The 20,461-nt window shown below is 42.3% G+C and overlaps 2 protein-coding genes across 3 annotated transcripts in view; both read left to right on the top strand.

The window, feature by feature from the left end:
• The first annotated feature begins 2,559 nt into the window (after positions 1-2,559).
• Positions 2,560-5,644, top strand: LOC140705638 (uncharacterized). Of its 2 annotated transcripts, none has more exons than XM_078389812.1 (2): positions 2,560-2,835; positions 5,441-5,644. In XM_078389812.1, the coding sequence occupies exon 1, from the start codon at positions 2,560-2,562 to the stop codon at positions 2,734-2,736; it is 177 nt and encodes a 58-aa protein (XP_078245938.1). In that variant the 3' UTR covers positions 2,737-2,835; positions 5,441-5,644. The 2 variants fall into 2 exon arrangements, with proteins under 2 accessions (XP_078245938.1, XP_078245937.1); XM_078389811.1 differs by having other exon boundaries at positions 5,438-5,644.
• BCL9 (BCL9 transcription coactivator) overlaps positions 2,701-20,461 on the top strand; it is a 20,556-nt gene continuing 2,795 nt past the window's right edge. Inside the window, exons 1-6 of the mRNA XM_072993999.2 lie at positions 2,701-2,835; positions 5,438-5,754; positions 11,819-12,008; positions 13,491-13,587; positions 13,792-16,027; positions 20,003-20,263. Of these exons, the coding sequence (XP_072850100.2) occupies positions 2,783-2,835; positions 5,438-5,754; positions 11,819-12,008; positions 13,491-13,587; positions 13,792-16,027; positions 20,003-20,263 (3,154 nt within the window). The 5' untranslated portion in view covers positions 2,701-2,782. The remainder of the gene's footprint in view (positions 2,836-5,437; positions 5,755-11,818; positions 12,009-13,490; positions 13,588-13,791; positions 16,028-20,002; positions 20,264-20,461) is intronic.

Genomic DNA, 20,461 nt, shown 5'->3' with positions numbered 1-20,461 from the left:
TTGCTTAGGTTAACAAGTAATGCTAAAAGCAACAAAAACGTTCTTCAAGTGCATGAACAGCAAAAGACAGAGAAAAGAAACAGTGTTTCAGCTATTCAGTGGGTATGGAAAAATGATAACAGACAACAAAGAAAAGGCAGAAGAGCTCAATTCCAACTACAGCTTGGTCTTTTCCAAAAAGACTGTCTATGACCCTCCAGGCAAATGTGAAACACAAAAGGAAGGGACAGAATTGCAACTTGAAATTGATTTTAAAAAATAGTCAAGGAATACCTTGTTACTTTGAATGAGTTCAAATCCCCAGGTCTACTGATTTGCATCCAAGAATATTGAAGGAACTGACTGAGGGGATCTCAGAACCATTGGCTATACTTTTCTTGCTTTCTTCCGTAATGAGTGAAGTGCTGGTTGATTGAAGGAGAGCTAACGTTGTCTCTATTTTCAAAAAGGGCAAAAAGGATGAACCTGGGAACTACAGACTGGTCAACCTGTCATGAATCCCAGGGAAAATTCTGGAGCAGATTATAAAGTAATCATTCTGCAAGTACATTGGAAACAATGCAGTAATAACAGAAACCAACATGGATTTGTCAAGAACAAATCCTGCCAGACTAATCTGATCTCATTATTTTGAACAAGTAACCTTTCTGGTAGATGGTGAAAATGTTGTAATATATCTTGACTTCAGCAAAGCCTTTGACAAAGTATCCTATGATATTCTGATTAGCAAGCTATGTAGGTGTAGACCAGATAGAACAACTGTCAGGTGGATGCATGGTTGTTTACAGAATTGTACTCAGAGAGTGCTTATTAATGGCTCCTTCTCAAACTGGGAGGAAGTAACAAGTGGGATACTACATGGCTCAGTTCTGGACTTCGTGCTCCAACGTTTTTATTAATTAACTAGAAGAGGAAGTTCAGGGAATACTATTTGCAGGTGACACAAAATTGGGTGGAATAGCTAATACCTTGGAAGAAAGGAACCCATTTCAAAAAGATATTGTTGGGCTCAAGCTCTGGGCTGAAAACAATAAAATGAAGTTTAACAGGGATAAGTGCAGAGTTCTACACTGGGGGTGGGGCAGCGGGGACAAATGCACAATTACAAGATGGAGATACTTGGGTCAATATTACTATTACTATGAATGAGAAGGTTCTTAGAAATTTTATAGATCTTATATAATATGAGCCAACAGTGTGATGTGGCTGCAAGAAAGGACAATGCTATTGTATGCTGTATTAACAGAAGTAGTCACCAAATCCCATGAGGTAGTGGTCCCCCTCTATTTGGCACTGGTTAAGCCTCATATTAAGTACTGTGTCCTGTCTTGGACACTGCGCTATAAGAAGGATGTCAGCAAACTGAAACAAGTTCAGAGAAGGGCAGCAAGAATGATCAGAGGACTGGAACCCAAGCTGTGTGAGGAAACACTGAAAGAGCTGGGCATGTTTAGCCTTGAGAAAAGAATATTGGGGGTGGGGGGGGGAAGAGATGACAGCACTTTTCAAATACTTGAAAGCTGAGCCATTTGGATTATTTATTTATTTATTGGACTCTTAAACTCTCATGCAGAATTCTCGCAGTTCCAGCCCTCAGACCCACACCTATATTTCACTTAACTAGCACAGGACCTGTCTTGGAGGTTTCATGCCTGTTTTGACCCTACTTCCAGTTGTTAATGTACAAAAATGTTGTGGTGCTTTCTGGGCATCATAGTTTTTCAGAAAGGGCTCTGTGTAGAATGTAAAAGATAGTAAGTTTACAACTTGCAGAAAGCACCATGGGCAGCTTCCATTTTTGTACACTTACATCATGGGGTAGGCCCCAAATAGGCATGGCGTCTCCAAGACAGATCCCTCTCCTTGTGAGTGAAACAGAAGTGTCAAAGTGTCTGTAGATGTGGGTCTGTTGTCTAGAAATCCCAAAATTCTTGAAGAATCCTGGGAATTGGAGTCCAAAAAGATCTGAATAATACACCCCTTATCTTGGATGTTACTACAGAGAAACTCCCATCCCTTTCTGTTAGACTTAATACTTTGGGTTCTTGCTCATACATCTAACCATTTACTCCTGATGGAAATATATATTTAGGTTCCATCTGTCCATTTACTTATCTTTCCTTTTTAGTTAAAAGTTGGCCATGCACTTACAGGTCTGATTAAGAAGAGTGTTTCCCAACCTGGGGGCCTTGGTTCCCAAAGGGGTTGCAGAGTGTTTTCTGGACGGTCATGGGTAGCTTTATATGTGTTGTAGCCCTTGTTAAATAATTTCTTCCTTGACCTTTCAGAGCACAACATTAAAGTTACCGTAGTGTTATATGTTTGTATGAGAAACAGGTCCTTTAGGGGAAGAAAGAAGCCTCTCCTTTCTGAGAAGAAATTTCTTTACCCTATAAAAATGCCTCTTTATGCAAACATTGTGAGGCAGGTCACAGGTTACATAGCTATTGTAAAAGGGTCGTGACTTGAAAAGGGTTGGGAGCCACTGCTCTAGAATATTGTGATCATTTTAATTGTTGCTCTTTTTTGTTGTGTGATCTGGTGCAGTGTGCCCTGGAGATGCGAGACTTCCTCGCAACAGTAGGAGTCACTCATTTGGAGAATGCTGGAGCTGCAAGAGGGAAAGGCCCAGTGCAACAACAGAGAGAAGCAAAGAGGAAAAAGGCAAGCAGACCAAGGGCACTGAAGAAAGCACTGGGCAGAAAGTGTTTCAGAACTGCCAGCAGAGGAACTTGACAAGAGTCGGTCAGTGTGTGCAGTAGTGTGCTTAGGATTTCTGTCAATGCATTCCAGTAACCCCAAAGTGAGAAATTCCCCATCAGGAAATGCCCAGAGGTAAGTATGGTTCAGTTTCCCTCAAAATCTATAAATAAATATGCATGAATATTTTATTTCTGCATCTAAATACTGTATGTCCTCTGTCATCAGAGCTTCATCTAATAAATACTCTTAATTTATTAGTTGAAGCTCTGATGCTTCAACTAATAAATTAGAGCCTTGACTGCAGTACTGCTGTTTAACCACTGTGCCACAAGACTTCTAAATTAATGTACTAATCTAATAAATACTCTTAATTTATTAGTTTAGTACATTAATTTAGGAGTCTTGTGGCACAGTGGTTAAACTGCAGTACTGCAGTCAAGGCTCTGCTTGCGACTTGAGTTTGATTGCAACAGATTCAGGTAGCTGGCTTGAGGTTGATTCAGTGTTCCATCCTTCCAAGGTCTTAAAATTGAGTACCCAGCTCACTTGTGGGGGGAAGGCAATGTGTAGCTTGCACAATTAAAAAAAGAAAATTGTAAACCACCCATAGAGTGCTTTAAGTGGGGCACTAGATAAGCAGAACCACTTTGCTTTGCTTTTAATTTCATTGAACTGTGTGAGAATTAAGTCCTATTCAGGTGTTTGCCTGCCAGACTAAAAGAGTGGCAGGCATGTGGGTATGCATGTAAATACCACTTGGAACGTGTCTACACATTTGGAAGTACTGTACAGCATTTTGTAATGATGTTTGGCTGAACACAGTTACTAATCCCTCAACAGAGCTGTGTGTTCACTGCTTGGTGCATGTAGAGATTTAGTATACCTATGTTCCCACCAATCAATCAGTTCTTTATTTACAGTCCTTTGATCTGTCATACAGAGAAGTGGACAATCCAGATCTGTACAGTCTCTGGAATACGTAAAAACATCAAACATAGACAAAAAACAAACAAGTATACAAGCAATTCAAAACCCTCCATACTAATACCAGAGTCAAGTATGAGGAAATTTCTTAGATGTCCCCACCATACTGTATGTTTGACCTGTGCACATGCAGGCTACAGCCTGAGTAGGAGTAGGGCTACAAAGAACTGAACAAGCTGGTCCTTTTCGGTGTTACTTTTTTATCAGACACCTCTGTTTCATCAAAGTTGCCATATAGTTGCACTTTTATGTCTGAGAAAGTTGGCTTGTTCACAAACGCTGATATTAAAATACAGCAGTTTTTAAGGTGCTACAATGTTTTGGGTTTTTTATTTTTTATTTTCTTTTATTTTGCTTGGTTTGATAAAATAGTCATTGAGAGGAATGACAGATTAAGTCTGTCTGTTCAACAGTGCACACAGCAATGCTACTTCAGTGCTATAGGGAAAGTAAATACCAGAGCAAAGAGGAAATGCTCCTGTGTTAAATCCCTGACTTGGTGTTTGGGGGAAAACAGTTGTTAACAGATGGACAGAAAGCAGACTGTTCACAAGCTCAAGACACAAACTGAATACAGTGTGAAGAGAAATATCTTTAGAATACAAATAATGTGACTGGAAGACATTTTCCCTAGTGTGAACAAGTTTTTGAAGGAGGAAATTTGACATGACAGTGTCTTCTTTGTTTTACTGCTGGTCCTAATTTCATCATATAGGAGGACAATGCATGAGTTGCATGTTGTTGCTGATTCTAAATTTATAGCTTTTCTCAAGTGGGTCTACTTATACAGCCACTGTAATACTTTGGACTTGTATGATAATAACCTTTGAACTGAAGAGCTTGACGGGACCCTATGGATCCTCAAGTCCAGCCCTTCTCAAAGAGGAACAGTGGGGAATTTAACCCCCAACCTCTGGCTCTGCAGCCGGAGACCTAAGCCACTGAGCTACCCACCAGACTAGCTTTTCTTATCAGAGAGGTCTCCCCTGATGTGCGATATTGCAAAATCCTCTTCGTGCAAGTTAAATGTATATGTTAGTTGTTAGATATTCATATAGATCAGCTCTGAGATTCTGGTCTTACGTATATTCTGTCCACTTGCACAAGGATGAGGCTATATCTTGTACTTTTGTAATTCGCTTTTGCTCTTATTTTCAAAGATATGTATTTGTGTGTTTACCCACTGAAAGATACTTGACATGATTGTGACCAGTGGGCAGGTAATTTAGGATATAAGTTTAGAGTTGGGCATTAATTCAACTGTGGTACTCCAAGCAGGCTGGTCTTTCTTGGACTAACGTTTCTCTGACAGTTGATCTATTCTGTTTGAATCCAGATGGGCAGCATTGTGAACTTTATGGTGCCCTGTATGTTTACTTTGTGTTGGGCTTAGTGAGAGGCATGTTTGTGTACATAGAAACCATTGTCTTTATTGACAGAAGTCAGAGAAGTACATCCCTATGTGACTGACTGGTTCCTAAGATCTTTGTGTTTGCCGCCTTGCTCTCTTCCCTCAAAAAGTAATGCTTCCAACTGTATAGTAAAACTCAGGCATTTTTGAAATAGCAGCCAGATGACAAGCATAGTAATAAAGTAAGTTATTTGTACTTGCTATGTTCTGTGAAGAGGCTGAGTTGGTGGTAACTTGTGCAACTTGGTATTCTCTCATAAATTTTACACACATACAGTCTATATATATATCTTTAACTTATTATTACAATTTTTTCTTTCCTTCATCTTTCCTTTCCAGTAGCCCCAAATCAAAGCAGGAGGTGATGGTTCGTCCCCCTACAGTGATGTCCCCATCTGGCAATCCCCAGCTGGACTCTAAATTCTCTAATCAGGGTAAACAGGGGGGCTCAACAGGCCAATCCCAGCCTTCCCCCTGTGACCCCAAGAGTGGGAGTCATACACCAAAAGTGCTCCCTGGACAAGGTGGAAGCATGGGGTTAAAGAATGGGGCCGGCAATGGTTCAAAAGGGAAAGGAAAGAGAGAGAGGAGCATTTCATCAGACTCATTTGAACAGAGAGATGCTGGCACTCCTAGTGATGAATCTGAAATCAAAGGTATGTCTATACAGGTATTTGAAGGGGCAGAAATATGGGTGGATGCCAGACCTGCTTGAGAGCCTTTGTTATTGATCCTTCTCTTGTGCATAATGTTTTGAACTTGCTCTGAATCCTAGAAACATGACAGCCTACAGTTAGTAAATTTTATAAATCACTATGACATTCTTAAGAAAGCCCTATTCAGCAGTTACTTATCTGATTCTCATCATCACTGTGCTTAAAGGGGAATTGATATTCCTTGATCATCATTTTCTCCACACAAGAAGTAATGTGACTGAAGAAGAGAAATCTTGCTCACATGTAGGCTCTCCACATGAGCAAGAACCATGGCAAATTGCTAGTGGGGAGAGGCTACATGCAAGCAAAAGCCTCTCTTCTTCAGTCATGTTACTCTCTAGATGGAGAAAGCCATGAGGGAGAGAGAGGAGGCACTAGTTATACCTCTCTTCAGTGTGCTGACAACCAGTGCGTAACAACCGAATAGGCTATTGAATTGAAACTGAAGAGTTAGTAAAACTAGCTAGTCTCTGCAAAAGCTTGCCACAGAGAGCACCTCTAAGTCAATCAAGTTAATCGAATGTAACTTAACTTTAGAAAAAAACCAATTTGTTTGTCTTTTAAGACTGTTTTGACTGCCATGCATAGACATAAGGCATGTTCCATGAGCCACAGCATACTGTGGCCAGTCTTACTACTGTAGCTGCCTAACAGAGGCATTCTCTTCCCTTGAAAACCAAGGCTTGGTTTCCTCAACTTATGGGAAAAAACAAACTGCTGGGTTTCAAGAGAAATGTCACACTTGGAATCTCCTGAATGTCGTAACTAGCAAGGTATGCATGTATTTTATATTCTGCTGTCTACAGTGAGGAGGAATTAAAGAACCTTGTAATGAGGGTGAAAGAGGAAAGTGCAAAAAATGGCCTGAAACTCAACATAAAAAAAACTAAGATCATGGCCACTGGTCCCATCACCTCCTGGGAAATTGAAGGGGAAGATATGGAGGCAGTGACAGATTTTACTTTCTTGGGCTCCATGATCATTGAAGATGGAGACAGCAGCCCCGAAATTAAAAGACGCCTGCTTCTTGGGAGGAAAGCGATGACAAACCTTGACAGCATCTTAAAAAGCAGAAACATCACCTTGCCAACAAAAGTCTGAATGGTCAAAGCTATGGTTGTTCCTGTCGTGATGTATGGAAGTGAGAGCTGGACCATAAAGAAAGCAGACCGCCGAAGAATTGATGCCATTGAATTGTGGTGCTGGAGGAGACTCTTGAGAGTCCTCTGGACTGCAAGGAGAACAAACCTATCAGTTCTAAAGGAAATCAACCCTGAGTGCTCACTGGAAGGACAGATCCTGAAGCTGAGGCTCCAGTACTTTGGCCATCTCATGAGAAGAGAAGACTCCTTGGAAAAGACCTTGATGTTAGGAAAGTGTGACGGCAAGAGGAGAAGGGGACGACAGAGGATGAGATGGCTGGACAGTGTCTGCGAAGCAACCAACATGAACTTGACACAATTACGGGGGGCAGTGGAAGATAGGAGGGCCTGGCGTGCTCTGGTCCATGGGGTCACGAAGAGTCAGACACGACTAAACAACGACATCTACAGGGGTTACAAAAAACATAAGGAAAAACCATTTGAAATCTGAGTCTCCTCCTGCCCTTGCAAAATTTAGTGTTTAACTTACCAGATTTGGTAAAGTGTTGTTTGTGTACAATATATCTCTGGATATTTTGTTGTGGCTGAATTGGTACCTTAATGTGGTGGTATTCCATTAAGATTCTTGGGATAGAGTGAATTAAGTCACAACGAAGGACTATAAATTCCCTTGGAAGAACCTTATAATGAAAGAGAGTGCTTACAGAACTAAGTTGTTCTTCTGTATTCTCCATGCTGGCAGAGTACACATAATCTGTTTCAGATTGGGAAGAACTAGCCCATTTGAGACACTCACCCTGCCTTCCCCATCTAGAAAAAAATTACTGCATTGTGTATACTAACTTAATAATACCAGTTTAGTGAGCAGATGGAGATTTTTACATATGTGATCGCCATCTTGCGCGTACTTGAAATGTATCTCTGTCTGAGTTGGAAAAAGCCTTCAGGTTGTCATTCTGTGTTGCTTTGGGATGCAGGTCTAATCTGTCAGTCCCAAAGGTCCTGTTCTGTTTGGCATTCATATGGAATATTCACGTTAGATTTAAGAGTATGCTGCTGGTCTCTTGGTGGTGCTATCTGTATGAATCCCATGTGCCTCTGCATGAAAGTTGTCTAAAGTAGCTAACATGATTTTATGTGTTCGCTGCCAGCATTCTCAGCTATCAGTTTCCGCATTCACACAAATAACATGTCCGCTTGAGTGCTGCTTAGCCACAAGCTTACTGGCTCCGTGCAAGCTCAAGGCACTTGGGGAAGCCACCATCCATAGTAAACTAAGCAAAAGTATGCAATTATATCTGTTCGTTCTGGATTTTCCCAGTTGACCTTCCTTATCTTTCACTTATTTATGTTTGCCTTTCCTTTTAAATTTAAGACTTCTGGCCAGAGCTGTTTGGTATTCAACACTTTTTGTACCACCATTATCCTTTTGATAAGACTGAGCATCTATGCTAAAGTGTTCTAGTTTAGGATGAACCAGGAATCTCTTCTGTTTTTTTCTTTTAACCCTATTAAATACATTCTGTATTTTCTGTTTTGAATGATGCTACTTGCTGTGCAAAAATAGCATCAGTAGAATAAGCAAAAAAGAGGATGACAAATCCAGTGTTGACAAAAAACTTTTTTTTTACAGAGACAGCAAGAAATCCAATGCATTTGAAGTTTTTTTAAAAAATTAAGTTTCAGCTCCTAAAGGAGTGACCTACTCCTAAACATGTCAGCTGTTTACTAGAAATGGGCTATTCATATTTATATCCCTTGGCGATAAAAATATGTATAGTGGCACCATAGCTGCCACAGAGGTCCATTTGCTCCCCCCAGAACCAGCTGGTCCACTCTCCGATTGCTGCACAGCTCTGGGGTCCTTTGTTACTATCATCGTGCCAATCTGGGAAGGAGGCCAGCTGGTGCTTTTCCATGTCTCCATGTAGCTGCCCACTTATCAGGTGGGCAGGGAGACTTCCCATCCTGTTTGCTCGCTGAAGCGGTTGGCTTCACAGGGAGGTGGGGAAACACTGGCCGGGCTCCTTCCCAGATTAGTGCAACAAAGGACCCCAGGCAAAAATAATCCATGTCTATTGTTTACATATATCAGTGTTCTGTTCAGTTCTGCCCCCTTACTTTGTTTGGAGGTATAAAATTCAGGCAATCAGTAGCTAGTGACTCATCCTAAATTTTTTATGTTGAGTCTGGCAATTAGTACTTGAGTTGTTTATTTGCTCTGGAGGCAGTTTTCTCATTTTACATCTTACATTTTGCAGAAAAGATGCATATACCTCAAACTTAGTTAACCTGTACTGTTGATCTCTCTCTTAAATACCTTGGAAAATTAGAAGCAGACAACATCATGCACACAAAAGTTAGAACTGATAGAAAGGGAATAAATATATCAAAAGGCTGTGGTAAATCTTAAAACCAAAATGAAATGGGGGGAATACAATTAAATACACATGGCTTTCACATGGCTTAGTTATGTTCCAGTAATTAGATACCCAGCTGGAATAATAAATTGGACTCAAACGAATTAGAAGAATTGGATCAAAAAAAAAAAAAAAAAACACGGAATCTAATGAACATGCATCATGCACTACATCCAAAAAGTGATGTGGACAGATTATATTTGCCATGAAAAATCAGAGGGCATGGATGACTGCAAATACAGCAGGTAGTAAAGCAGGAAGAAAGAAGTGCCAAAGATTATATCAGTACAAGCAGAGAAAAATTACTTAAGGTAGTGAAAATTGAAAATATTTTGAAGACAACAGAAACAAAGGCTCAATATAAGAAATAACAACTTGAAAATAAACAGCTGGAAAAAATAAGCCACTATATGGACAAGACCTGAGAAACTGATGGAAAGCATGATAATAATTCAACATGGGCATGACTAAAACTGGGGTCAATTAAGAAAGAAACCAAAGGCTTGATTTTTGCTACACAAGAACAAGCACTCCCAAGCAATGTGATGAAAGCTAAGATCCAAGAAATTATTGCTAACAGCAAATGTTGACTCTGCCAAGAAAAAGATGAAACTGTGTCACACCTCATCTGTGAATGTCCAGAGATTACACAAACATATTACAAAGTTAGACATGATAGAGTGGCAAAGTTAGTGCATTGGTTATTATGTAAAAAATATAACTTGCCATCCTCCAAAAACCTGTGGGAACATCAGGTAAAGAAGGTGTCAGAAAATGAGTAAGTCAAGATCTTGTGAGATTTCTGGATCCAAATGGATAGACACCTTGAATGTAACACACCAGACATAGAACAAAGAAAGGTTTGGATCATTAACATTGCAATTCTGGGGGATGCCAAGGTTGAAAATAAAGAATTGAAAAAACTAATCAAATACAGAGACCTGGTAATCGAAATATCTCACCTCTGGAAGAAACACACTTCAGAGGTCATCGTAGTCATTGGGGCTTTGGGAACAATATCAAGAAATTTCACTCAGTACTATAAGCAGTTGCGGATCTCAGAAATCACACCACCAGAGCTACAAAAATCCAGCAATATTAGGAACAGCATACATACTGCTCCGATATTTAACAGATACTTAGCTTTTTGGTTAAAACTTGTATCTGTCATGTAATACCAGTCAGTCTTTTTTATAATTTTGATCATGCCTAGTGTTTTTGAATAAATGTATCATTCAGACATTTCTGAATTTCGGCAACCCTTTGATGGTTCCCAAAATTGGGCTTCCAGGTGTTTTTGAATATCACCTTCCATAAATCTCAGCAAATGTGGTCAGGGATTTGGGGAGTTGTAGTTAAATAATAACATGGTAGCCAGGTACAGGAATGATGCAGGGGTTATTCTAAAAGTGCTAATATAATGACAGTAAGAATGTCCATGTCTGTGTATATTGCAAAAAATATAAGCTTTGTAATGCATTAATCACCAGACTTTGAATCTACTGTTAAGTAGGGGTGGTATGAAGCTAGTTAAAGCACATTTTTAAAGTTCTCTTGTCGATGTTCATGTATAAAAGTTGTAGTAATTTATGAGTTAGTTTTACATAGGTGGGAATTTGAATATAAAATGCATCTTAATTGTGGTGTGCCTAAACCATCTGAGAAAACTGGCAAACTCTCTCAGTTTGCTTAAGGAAGAGCTTCCCATCTAGGTAGACAATGTAAGAAATTTCATTAGGTCTGTCAATGATGTGATTTCATGCACTCTTGGTGTATGTAAGTAGTATTTCAAATTGGACCTATTAGATTGGAGTCTCACCTTTGAAATGATGGAAGACTGAGAAATACCATTTTTAATATAGTATACCCTGTAGTATACTATGTTCACTTCTTAAAGCATGTGAGGTGTCCACTTCTTAGAGCTAGTGTGGTGGTTGCAGTCATTAGTAGTAACTGATGTAATAAGCACCAGCTACAGTGGTGCCTCGCATTACGACGTTAATTCATTCCAGCAAAATCGCTGTAGAACGAAAATGTAATGCGAAATAAAAAGCCCATTGAAACCCCTTCAGTGCATTCCAATGGGCGGGAAACTCACCATCCAGTGAAGATCCTCCATAGGGCGGCCATTTTCAGTGGCTGTCTTGCGAGGAATCTGTCCCAGAAAACAGCAGGGAGCCATTTTATTTACGGGGTGGCCATTTTGAAACCGCCGATCAGCTGTCCAAAAAATCATCGTTTTGCAAAGAATCGGTTCCCGAACCAGGGAACCGATCATCGCAAAGTGAAAAACCCCTATTCAGACCATCGTTTTGCAATCGCAATTGCGATCGCAAAAAGATCGTCGTAATGCGGGGCGATCGTAAAGCGAGGCACCACTGTATCTATATAAAGATGGCCATTGGTAGGAAGCTCAGCAGGAACTATTAGCAAGAATGGAGTTTGTGCTAGTTCTTAAGGCTCCTGTGTCTTTCCTTCCAGATCTTGGCTCTGCTGATCATGCAAAATCACAAGATTCCCAGCATACAGCACACTCCATGGCACCTTCAAATGCTTCAGCCCCACGTTCTTCCACTCCTTCCCATGGTCAAGCTGCAAGTTCAGATCCAGTTAGCATGCAGAAGCCCCCATCCAAAGTGGTCTATGTCTTTTCAACGGAGATGGCTAATAAGTAAGTGAATGTTGATTCCATAAAATGTAGCTATAACTTCAGGTATAATTTACTTTGTGAGACAGAGGACATCTTTAGACAGAATGATTTTTCTACGTGGCTGTAACAGTCTCGTACCATAGTAGCGCATAGGGCTTTTTGCTAGCTGTATCTAGTGAGAAATAATAGTCAGTTGTGACTTCCTGTTCCAAGTATGCCTAGTGAAATAAATTTCTGTATCTTCATTACATCACACAGGGCAGGGTTTATTAGATACATGCTTGTCCCTACATTGTAATTGATTCCTTATGGAAAAACAACAAGTACTGCCCCTTGAGAAAAACTGAATACTTCAGGATTCCCCTCTCTGTAGGGATGAATGTGGGATAGCAAACTTGCTGCCTCCAACCAATAGCTTTTACTGATTACCAAGCCTACTTATGCACCAAATGTTTATGTGATTTGTTTTCTTTAACAAATCATGTAGGATAGACTATTTGAACATACAGTGGGCCCTCCACTTACGAACTTAATCCGTTCTGGGAGGACGTTCGTACCTCGGAAAGTTCGTAAGTCGACCTACCACTTCCCATTGAAATGCATGGGAACGGAATTAATCTGTTCCAGCATTTCAAAAAAATAAAAAATAAAATACAAAAATAAAAATAAAAAGAGCAAGTTCCATGTTGGGACTGCAAGAGAAAACACACACACACATACAAAAACCAACAAAAACATAACCCCCCCAGTCCAAGCCGACCCTCCAAAACCTACACAGAAAAGCTTTTTAAAAAAGGACTTACCAGTCCGAAGCCTGCCGGTGCTCCACTGCCTTCACGCGGCCGGGGCCAAGCGGCCAAGTGCCCGGTTAGCTCTAGCCTCCAGGTGCTCCGCTTCCTCCCTTCTTCTCTGCCTTTGGAGCTTTCAAAGGGCTTCCTCCAATGTCAGGGAAAGCCCTTTGAAACCTCTGAAGGCATGCAAGCCCTGGGAGACCTCCCTGAGGGTCCCCCCCCCCTGCCGCCACAATGGGCGGCTTCGGAGCTCTCAAAAGGCTTAGCCCAGCGTGAAGGGGACTCACCATCGGGTGGAAGGAGGGAGCCAATTTCTCCCCAGCCGGCTTGCTTGCTTCCAAAGCCAAAAAGGCAGGGAGAAAGTGCGGGAAGTTTGAACTTCCCATGCTTTCTCCCTGCCTTTTGGGTTCGTAACCCAATCCACGTTTGCAGGTAGGGTTTACTACTTGCTATGAGATCGGGTTCGTAACCCGAAAAGTTCGCAACTAGGGCCGTTCGTAAGTCAAGGGCCCACTGTACTAAAGTAATTGCAACCTGGGACTTTAAAAGCATGCATGCACGAGGTGATATTCTGTTATGCTATAGCTTGTCCTTTATCAGTCCATTTTCTGGGCTGCATAGTCTCAAAAACAGACTCAGAATTTTTGTGATTGGAAAACTGGTGTGTTCAATGATAACATGGCTGAATTTGTTTCCCCCCCCCCCCCCTTAGGGCTGCAGAAGCTGTACTCAAGGGGCAAGTGGAAACAATTGTGTCATTTCATATTCAAAATATCCCTAACAAGGCAGAACGAAACGCCATACCATTGGTAAGTAACTTCATATGTAGACTAGGGTGAGGAGGGCACTGCAAGTGGCTTGGATGAGAGTTCTGTTATTCTGAAGATGGACTGCATCTTCAGGTGTTAAACAGCATCAGTCCATGGTGACCTCACAGTTGAGCTTTTTCTTACAATCTGTGTTCCTCTAAACTAGAACCATCTGAAGGTGCTTTTGTCTTTTCGTTTATGCAGAATACGCAGATCCCACCACTTCGGATTGATACAAAGCCTCAAGCTCCATCACAGCTGCCTACTTCCCAAGAGCAGACTCCTCCCCAGAATGCCAAAATGCAGCAGACTCCACCCATTCCAGTGTCAGCACCAGCATCCAAACCGACTGGCCCTCCTTGTCCTATTGATCAGGACAATCCTGGCTTAGAAAATAAAGTTACGTCTGCAGGAAGTCCCACAAACTCTACTCCACTGCAGGCAGAGGGATTTGGACAAACGTCAACCCCCAATAATCGAGCAGTCAGTCCTGTCTCCCAGGGGAGTAATAGTTCTACTGCAGACCCCAAAGGTCCCAACCAGCAGGTATCTGGAGGGGACCCACAAAACATGGGTGAAAATCCAGATGGACTCTCCCAAGAACAGCTGGAGCACAGAGAACGTTCACTGCAGACCCTACGAGATATTCAGCGTATGCTTTTCCCAGATGAGAAGGAGTTTGCTGGAGGCCAGACTGGGGGCCCTCAGCCAAATTCTGGAACACTGGATGGTCCCCAAAAGAAACCTGAAGGGCCAATACAGGCCATGATGGCTCAATCCCAAAGCTTAGGTAAAGGGCCAGGATCCCGGACAGAAGTAGGGGCTCCCTTTGGCCCCCAGGGGCACAGGGATATGCCATTCTCACCAGATGATGTTGGGCCACAGTCTATAAACTCTCAGTCTGGTCCTATAGGCCCAGACCATCGGGATCACATGACCCCTGAGCAGGTGGCATGGCTGAAACTGCAGCAGGAGTTCTATGAGGAGAAGAGGAGAAAACAAGAACAAGTTGTGCAGCAGTGTTCTTTACAGGACATGATGGTTCACCAGCATGGGCCTCGAGGTCTAGTCAGAGGCCCCCCACCTCCTTACCAGATGACCCCAGGTGAAGGGTGGGGGCCTGGGGGTCCAGAGCCCTTTTCTGAAAGTATGGCAATGCCCCATTCACTGCCCCCAAGGGGCATGGCCCCCCATCCCAATGTCCCTAGCAGCCAGATGAGGCTACCTGGGTTTGCTGGAATGATAAACCCTGACTTAGAGGGTCCCAATGTCCAAAACACCACACCTAGACCTGGGCTTTCAGGTGTCCCCTGGCCAGAAGATGTGCCAAAAATTTCAGATGGCCGAAACTTCCCCCCTGGGCAAGGTGTCTTCAGTGGCCCTGGCCGAGGAGAAAGGTTTCCAAACCCCCAGGGCTTGCCTGAGGATATATTTCAGCAGCAGTTAGCTGAAAAACAGCTAGGACTTCCCCCTGGCATGAGCATAGAAGGCATCAGGCCTGGCATGGAGATGAACCGAATGATTCCCCCTCAGAGACACATGGAGCCTGGCAGTAACCCTATCTTCCCACGTATGCCGGTTGACGGATCCATGAGCCCATCTAGGGGAGACTTCCCAAAAGGGATGCCACCCCAAATGGTAGCTGGTAGGGAGCTAGAATTTGGGATGGGACCTGGTAGCATGAAGGGGGATGTGAATCTGAATGTCAGCATGAGTTCCAATCCACCAATGATACCTCAAAAAATGAGGGAAGCTGGAGTGGGCCCAGAGGAAATGATGAAAATGCGCCCAGGTGTCTCAGAAATGCATCCCTCTCAGCAGAAAATGGTGCCCTTGCCGTTTGGTGAACATCCCCAACAGGACTATGGAATGGGCCCTCGACCTTTCCATCCTATGCCTCAGGGCCCAGGTGTTGGTCTCCGGAACCACAGAGAGCAAATAGGGCCTGACCAAAGGACTAACAACCGACTTAGCCACATGCCACCACTACCTCTGAACCCCTCCAGCAACCCGAACAGCCTCAACCCTGCTCCTTCTGGTCAGCGCAACCTTGGACGCAAACCCTTGGATGTCTCTGTTGGTACCAGCCAGGTTCATTCTCCGGGCATAAACCCTCTGAAGTCCCCCACCATGCGGCAGGTCCAATCTCCTATGCTTGGTTCTCCTTCTGGGAACCTCAAGTCTCCCCAGACGCCATCCCAGCTAGCAGGAATCCTGGCAGGCCCGACTGCAGCAGCAGCGGCAGCTTCAATCAAATCCCCTCCTGTGATGGGTTCTGCCGCCGCTTCTCCTGTCCATCTCAAGTCTCCGTCCCTGCCTGCACCTTCTCCTGGATGGACTTCATCTCCAAAGCCCCCCTTACAGAGTCCCGGAATCCCCCCCAACCATAAAACATCTCTTGCCATGTCTTCACCAGCCATGATGGGGAACGCAGAATCAGGTCAGCATATTTTCTCCCTGATTCCCTGTCTTTCTGGTTAGTAAGATTGGGAGTTTTCACTTTCCAAATGTCTTTGTTCAGCACTTCTTTCAGCAGCCTGATGTACAGAAATTGAGTAGATCCTCTGTTTCTGTTGGCTAGAGAAATTGGGGCAAAACTCCATTCTATGGAGAATTTATGTTTATGAAGGGGAGTGGGGACTGCTATTAAAGTCATGCGAATGGAATTGCTAAATGAAGCCTGTTGACAAATAGGTATCTTAACCTTAAAAGAGATACGTGAACAAGTTAAGATGATAAATCTCACTGATTCCTTGCATATAGGTGAAGCTAGTGGATCCTAGCTAATTGTTACTCAGAACTGTGGAGGAGTGGGGGCAAAAGGTAGAAGAATATTTCTGTCTAATTCTGATCAAAGATAAGAGTATTACTATTCATCACAGAAAGGTGTTGCTCTTTCCATATTGCATGCTGATTCCTGGGCGCGGAGGGGGGATGTACTGTACAGAGTGCTCTGTAAATTCTTGGAATAAGGAAATTTGTAATGGGGGGAAAATTAGAATGTTCTCACCAGTCAGTTTTGACAGTAAACTGCATTTGGTAAACACAGTGGCTTGTTTGGCTTTATACATTTTTCTTTTTCTTGTGAAGAGGTTGGTTTAATACTGAAGCAACTATTTGGCTCTATTGTGAATTATTAGGCAAATATCTATTGCATTCTTCATGGGTTTTGCTATTCCATAAAATGTCTCCCCTCCCCAAGTGTTGTTTGCCTGGCATAATTGCAAGTCCCAGTTAATCTTTTAGATTTATAGCTCAGAGGCAACTGACTTTTCTCAGCCTGCAAGATTTTAATAAAGCTAGTCCCCAGCGTAGAGAGTTTGCATGCAGTTGTTTGATGGTGCCAGCTTTCTGAGAGCTTCAGTCAGTGAAATCCCATTACGCCAGAAATTAGGAAGGCAACTAAGTCAGCTGTTTAGCTATATTGCCCTCTAGCGCTTCAGAGTGGTCATTGCAATGAAATTGTAGGCGTGCCTAATTTTGACAGTTGAATTCTTTTGTAATTGACTCTAAAGAAGGCTGCCAAGCAGACAGACGTTCAAGCCTTATGGGGGGGGGGACATCTTAAGGCTTATCAAGGCAGACATGCACTTTACTTGAATAAATCATTAGTAATCCTCAGAAGCCCCCTTCATGTATCATCCCCATGGTCCAAACAGGTAGGTCCACCTCTGTTTTTTATATGTTACTATGATCCTTTGAGATGTAGGAAGCCAAGAGATCACAGGATTGGAGGAACTATGTGACATTGGCCATTGCCAGAAGTGTGGCTTCAAAGCCCCTTTCTTTGGGTTTTTCCTTTAGTGCTAGTAATGTGTGACAAAATCTTAAGTTGCATGTAGATAAAACTCTTTGTGAGTTATGGCGTGATGTTATTTGAGCCCACACTTAAGGGGGAAAGGCATACAACTCTCTCTCCATCTACATTCAATTTCTGCTTTTCATCTGTTGTTTTGGCTGATAGCTGTTAGATTTCAAAATGGTATACAGTGGTGCCTCGCTTAACGATTTTAATTGGTTCCAAAAAAAACATCGCTATGTGAAAACATCGTTAAGCGAAACACCATTTCCCATAGAGATGCATTGAAAACCAGATAATCCGTTCCAGTTGGAACGGATTACCATCCTTAAGCGAAAATCCCCATAGGAAAAAACGTTAAGCGAAACCCATTGAAATGCATTGAAGCCTATTTCAATGGGGGAAAAAAATTCACAAAAAATTCAAAAAGACTCAGAACAAAGCCAAATTAAGTTAATGAAGGTTTTATTGGGTGCACTAATGATTCCAAGCATTTTAAACATTTTTTAAACATTTTAGAATATTTTAAAAATAGCAAAAACGGGGCTGTAAAAAAAACGTTAAGCAAAACAAGGGGACCTAAAACTGTCATCGTTAAGTGAAGCATGGTCCCAAAATCGTTAAGCGAAAATCGCCCATAGGGAAAATCGTTGTGAAGCACAAGATCACTCTGAAAAAGCCATTGTTAAGTGAATTTTTCGTTGTACGAAGCAATCGTTAAGTGAGGCACCACTGTATAGTCTTTCTTGCCATTTGTATCCTCTATGTACTACTTCAGAGAGTCTTGATTTTCATTTCAACAAAACTGGAATAAAATGTTTGCAGGGTTGGCCTTAAAAATGGAGAACGTTAATCTTGCCTTACATTGTAGCAGTCTTCAGTGATAATTCATGGTATGCTGTAAATGTTGTTTTTTAATATTGTGTAAGTGGAGAAGAATATATCTTAAACTGGTCAGCTTTTTGTATAAAACATGGCACATAACCTTTTTTAATTTTTTTGCTTCTAACCTCTCCTTAAGCTATTCACTGAACTGAAGATTTATTTATTACATTTGTACCCCAAGCATCTAGTGGCAAGCTACTACTCTGGGCAGCTAACAACACATAAATCACCCACCCACCAACAGAAAACTCCCAAATCATAAAAACAAGAAAAAAGGAGAAGTATCTCAAAGCACGGCAAACTGAATTCAACTACAGTCATACAAAATAACAACAAAATCATGGGGGGGGGAATGTTTCTGAAGCCCTCCTTTAAAGCTTAAATTTTATATGTTTCCTGAAGGCCAAGAGGGAGGGAGCCTGGTATACAGTGGTACCTCGCTTAACAATTACCTCATTAAATGACAAAACCACTTTACGATGAAGTTTTTGTGATCACTATTGTGATTGCAAAACGATGTTCCTATGGGGAAAATTCGCTTAACGATGATCGGTTCCCTGCTTCGGGAACTGATTTTTTGCTAGACGACGATTTTAAAACAGCTGGTCGGCGGCTCTAAAATGGCTGCCCACTGTGCAAAATGGTTCCCCGCTGTGCTTTAGGACAGATTCCTCGCTTTACAGGCACTGGAAAATGGCCAGCCTATGGAGGATCTTCACAAAACGAGCAGGTATTTCACCCATTGGAACACATTGAACCAGTTTTCAATGCATTTCAATGCGTTTTTTAATTTCGCTTGATGAGAATTTCGCTTAACAGCGATTTGAACGGAACAAATTATCCTCGTCGAGCAAGGCACCACTGTATGGCCATAATGTTGTGGCCATCACAAAAAAGCCCCAGTTCCTGGTGGTAGGTTTCTGGGCTTCTCTTGAAGTGATCCTCGTAACTGTGAAGGCCAGGTAGACAATCTTAGGGAAGGTCATTCTTGACTGGTAGTGTGGTTCCAAAAGAGAAAAACTTTATTTGTGCAGGGATTCCACCACTGGACTTAAATTTGTCTTCCTTAGAGGCAAGGTTTGCCAGGGGAGCTTTGGGTAGGTGCTTGATCTCTTCCTGGTTTCCAAACTGGTATCTCTTCAGGAAGCACATGGAATAAAATTCAGTCTCTTATTTATGTCTTATTTTATGACTTCAAAATATAGTGTCAGACTATTAGTTGAACATGTAACCAGAGTTACATTCTTTGTAATGGGGGGGGGGGGAGCTGAGTCTCCTCTTTCAGAAGATTTAGCCTTGCCCTTGAGCTTCTGCCCACGTGTCCCAAGTCCATTGATTCACAGGGCTGTGCAGTGGTTGTGTCTCACTGTGAAAGACACAGAGATAGGCAAGAAAGGAGTCTGTCTCCTCCAAGGATGTGAGGTTTTCCCCTTGAGCATTTGGCAAATTGGCATGGAAACAGATGGAGTGAGATTGCCATCTCTGGGACTACAGCTGAATGACATCTGTTGAAAGGCTCTCAAATAGCAAGCAAAGCTGAAAATGTGAAAGGAGCTGCTGCTAGTCAGAGTAGACAAACTAATGCTTCATTGTGTGTAAAATAGTGTTGCCATTGTGTAGACCTGACTAGAGCATTGCAAACTCTTGAACTTCAGTGAAGCTTCTCAGAACACATCAGTAAGTGAGGTTTTGACAGAGAGTTAACTTGTGTCTCATTTTTTTTATTGGAAGGTGGTGCTCCCCCTCCAACGGTTAGCCAGGCTGCTCCTGTGACTCTTCCTGGAAATCTTCCTTCTAGCAGTCCATATACAATGCCCCCTGAGCCTACCTTGTCTCAAAACCCTCTCTCCATTATGATGTCCCGGATGTCCAAGTTTGCAATGCCCAGCTCGACACCACTTTACCATGACGCTATCAAGACTGTAGCTTCCTCAGATGACGACTCTCCCCCAGCACGTTCCCCAAACTTGCCACCAATGAACAACCTTTCAGGTAAAAAACAAGTACTTCAGGGGTGCCATGTCAAAGAACCAACACAACCACATTCTACCTTTGTGTCTGCAGGAAAGGATATCATAGGTAGAAGTTGATAGAACTGTAATTCACACATGTAATTTAATATTAATATACCTGTTGCAGTGGAGATGCACTGGACATGGGGTTCAGTGTGCTGAGATAATGAAAAGCATA

This window comes from Pogona vitticeps, chromosome 3 (assembly GCF_051106095.1).
Source record: "Pogona vitticeps strain Pit_001003342236 chromosome 3, PviZW2.1, whole genome shotgun sequence".
Taxonomy (NCBI): Eukaryota; Metazoa; Chordata; class Lepidosauria; order Squamata; family Agamidae; genus Pogona; species Pogona vitticeps.
The sequence above is the reverse complement of the archived record's forward strand: the minus strand, read 5'-3'. Positions and strand labels throughout refer to the sequence as shown.

Bases quoted from the DNA above. Each gene is read 5' to 3' on its own strand.
- LOC140705638 (XM_078389812.1), top strand. From the start codon at position 2,560: ATGCGAGACTTCCTCGCAACAGTAGGAGTCACTCATTTGGAGAATGCT.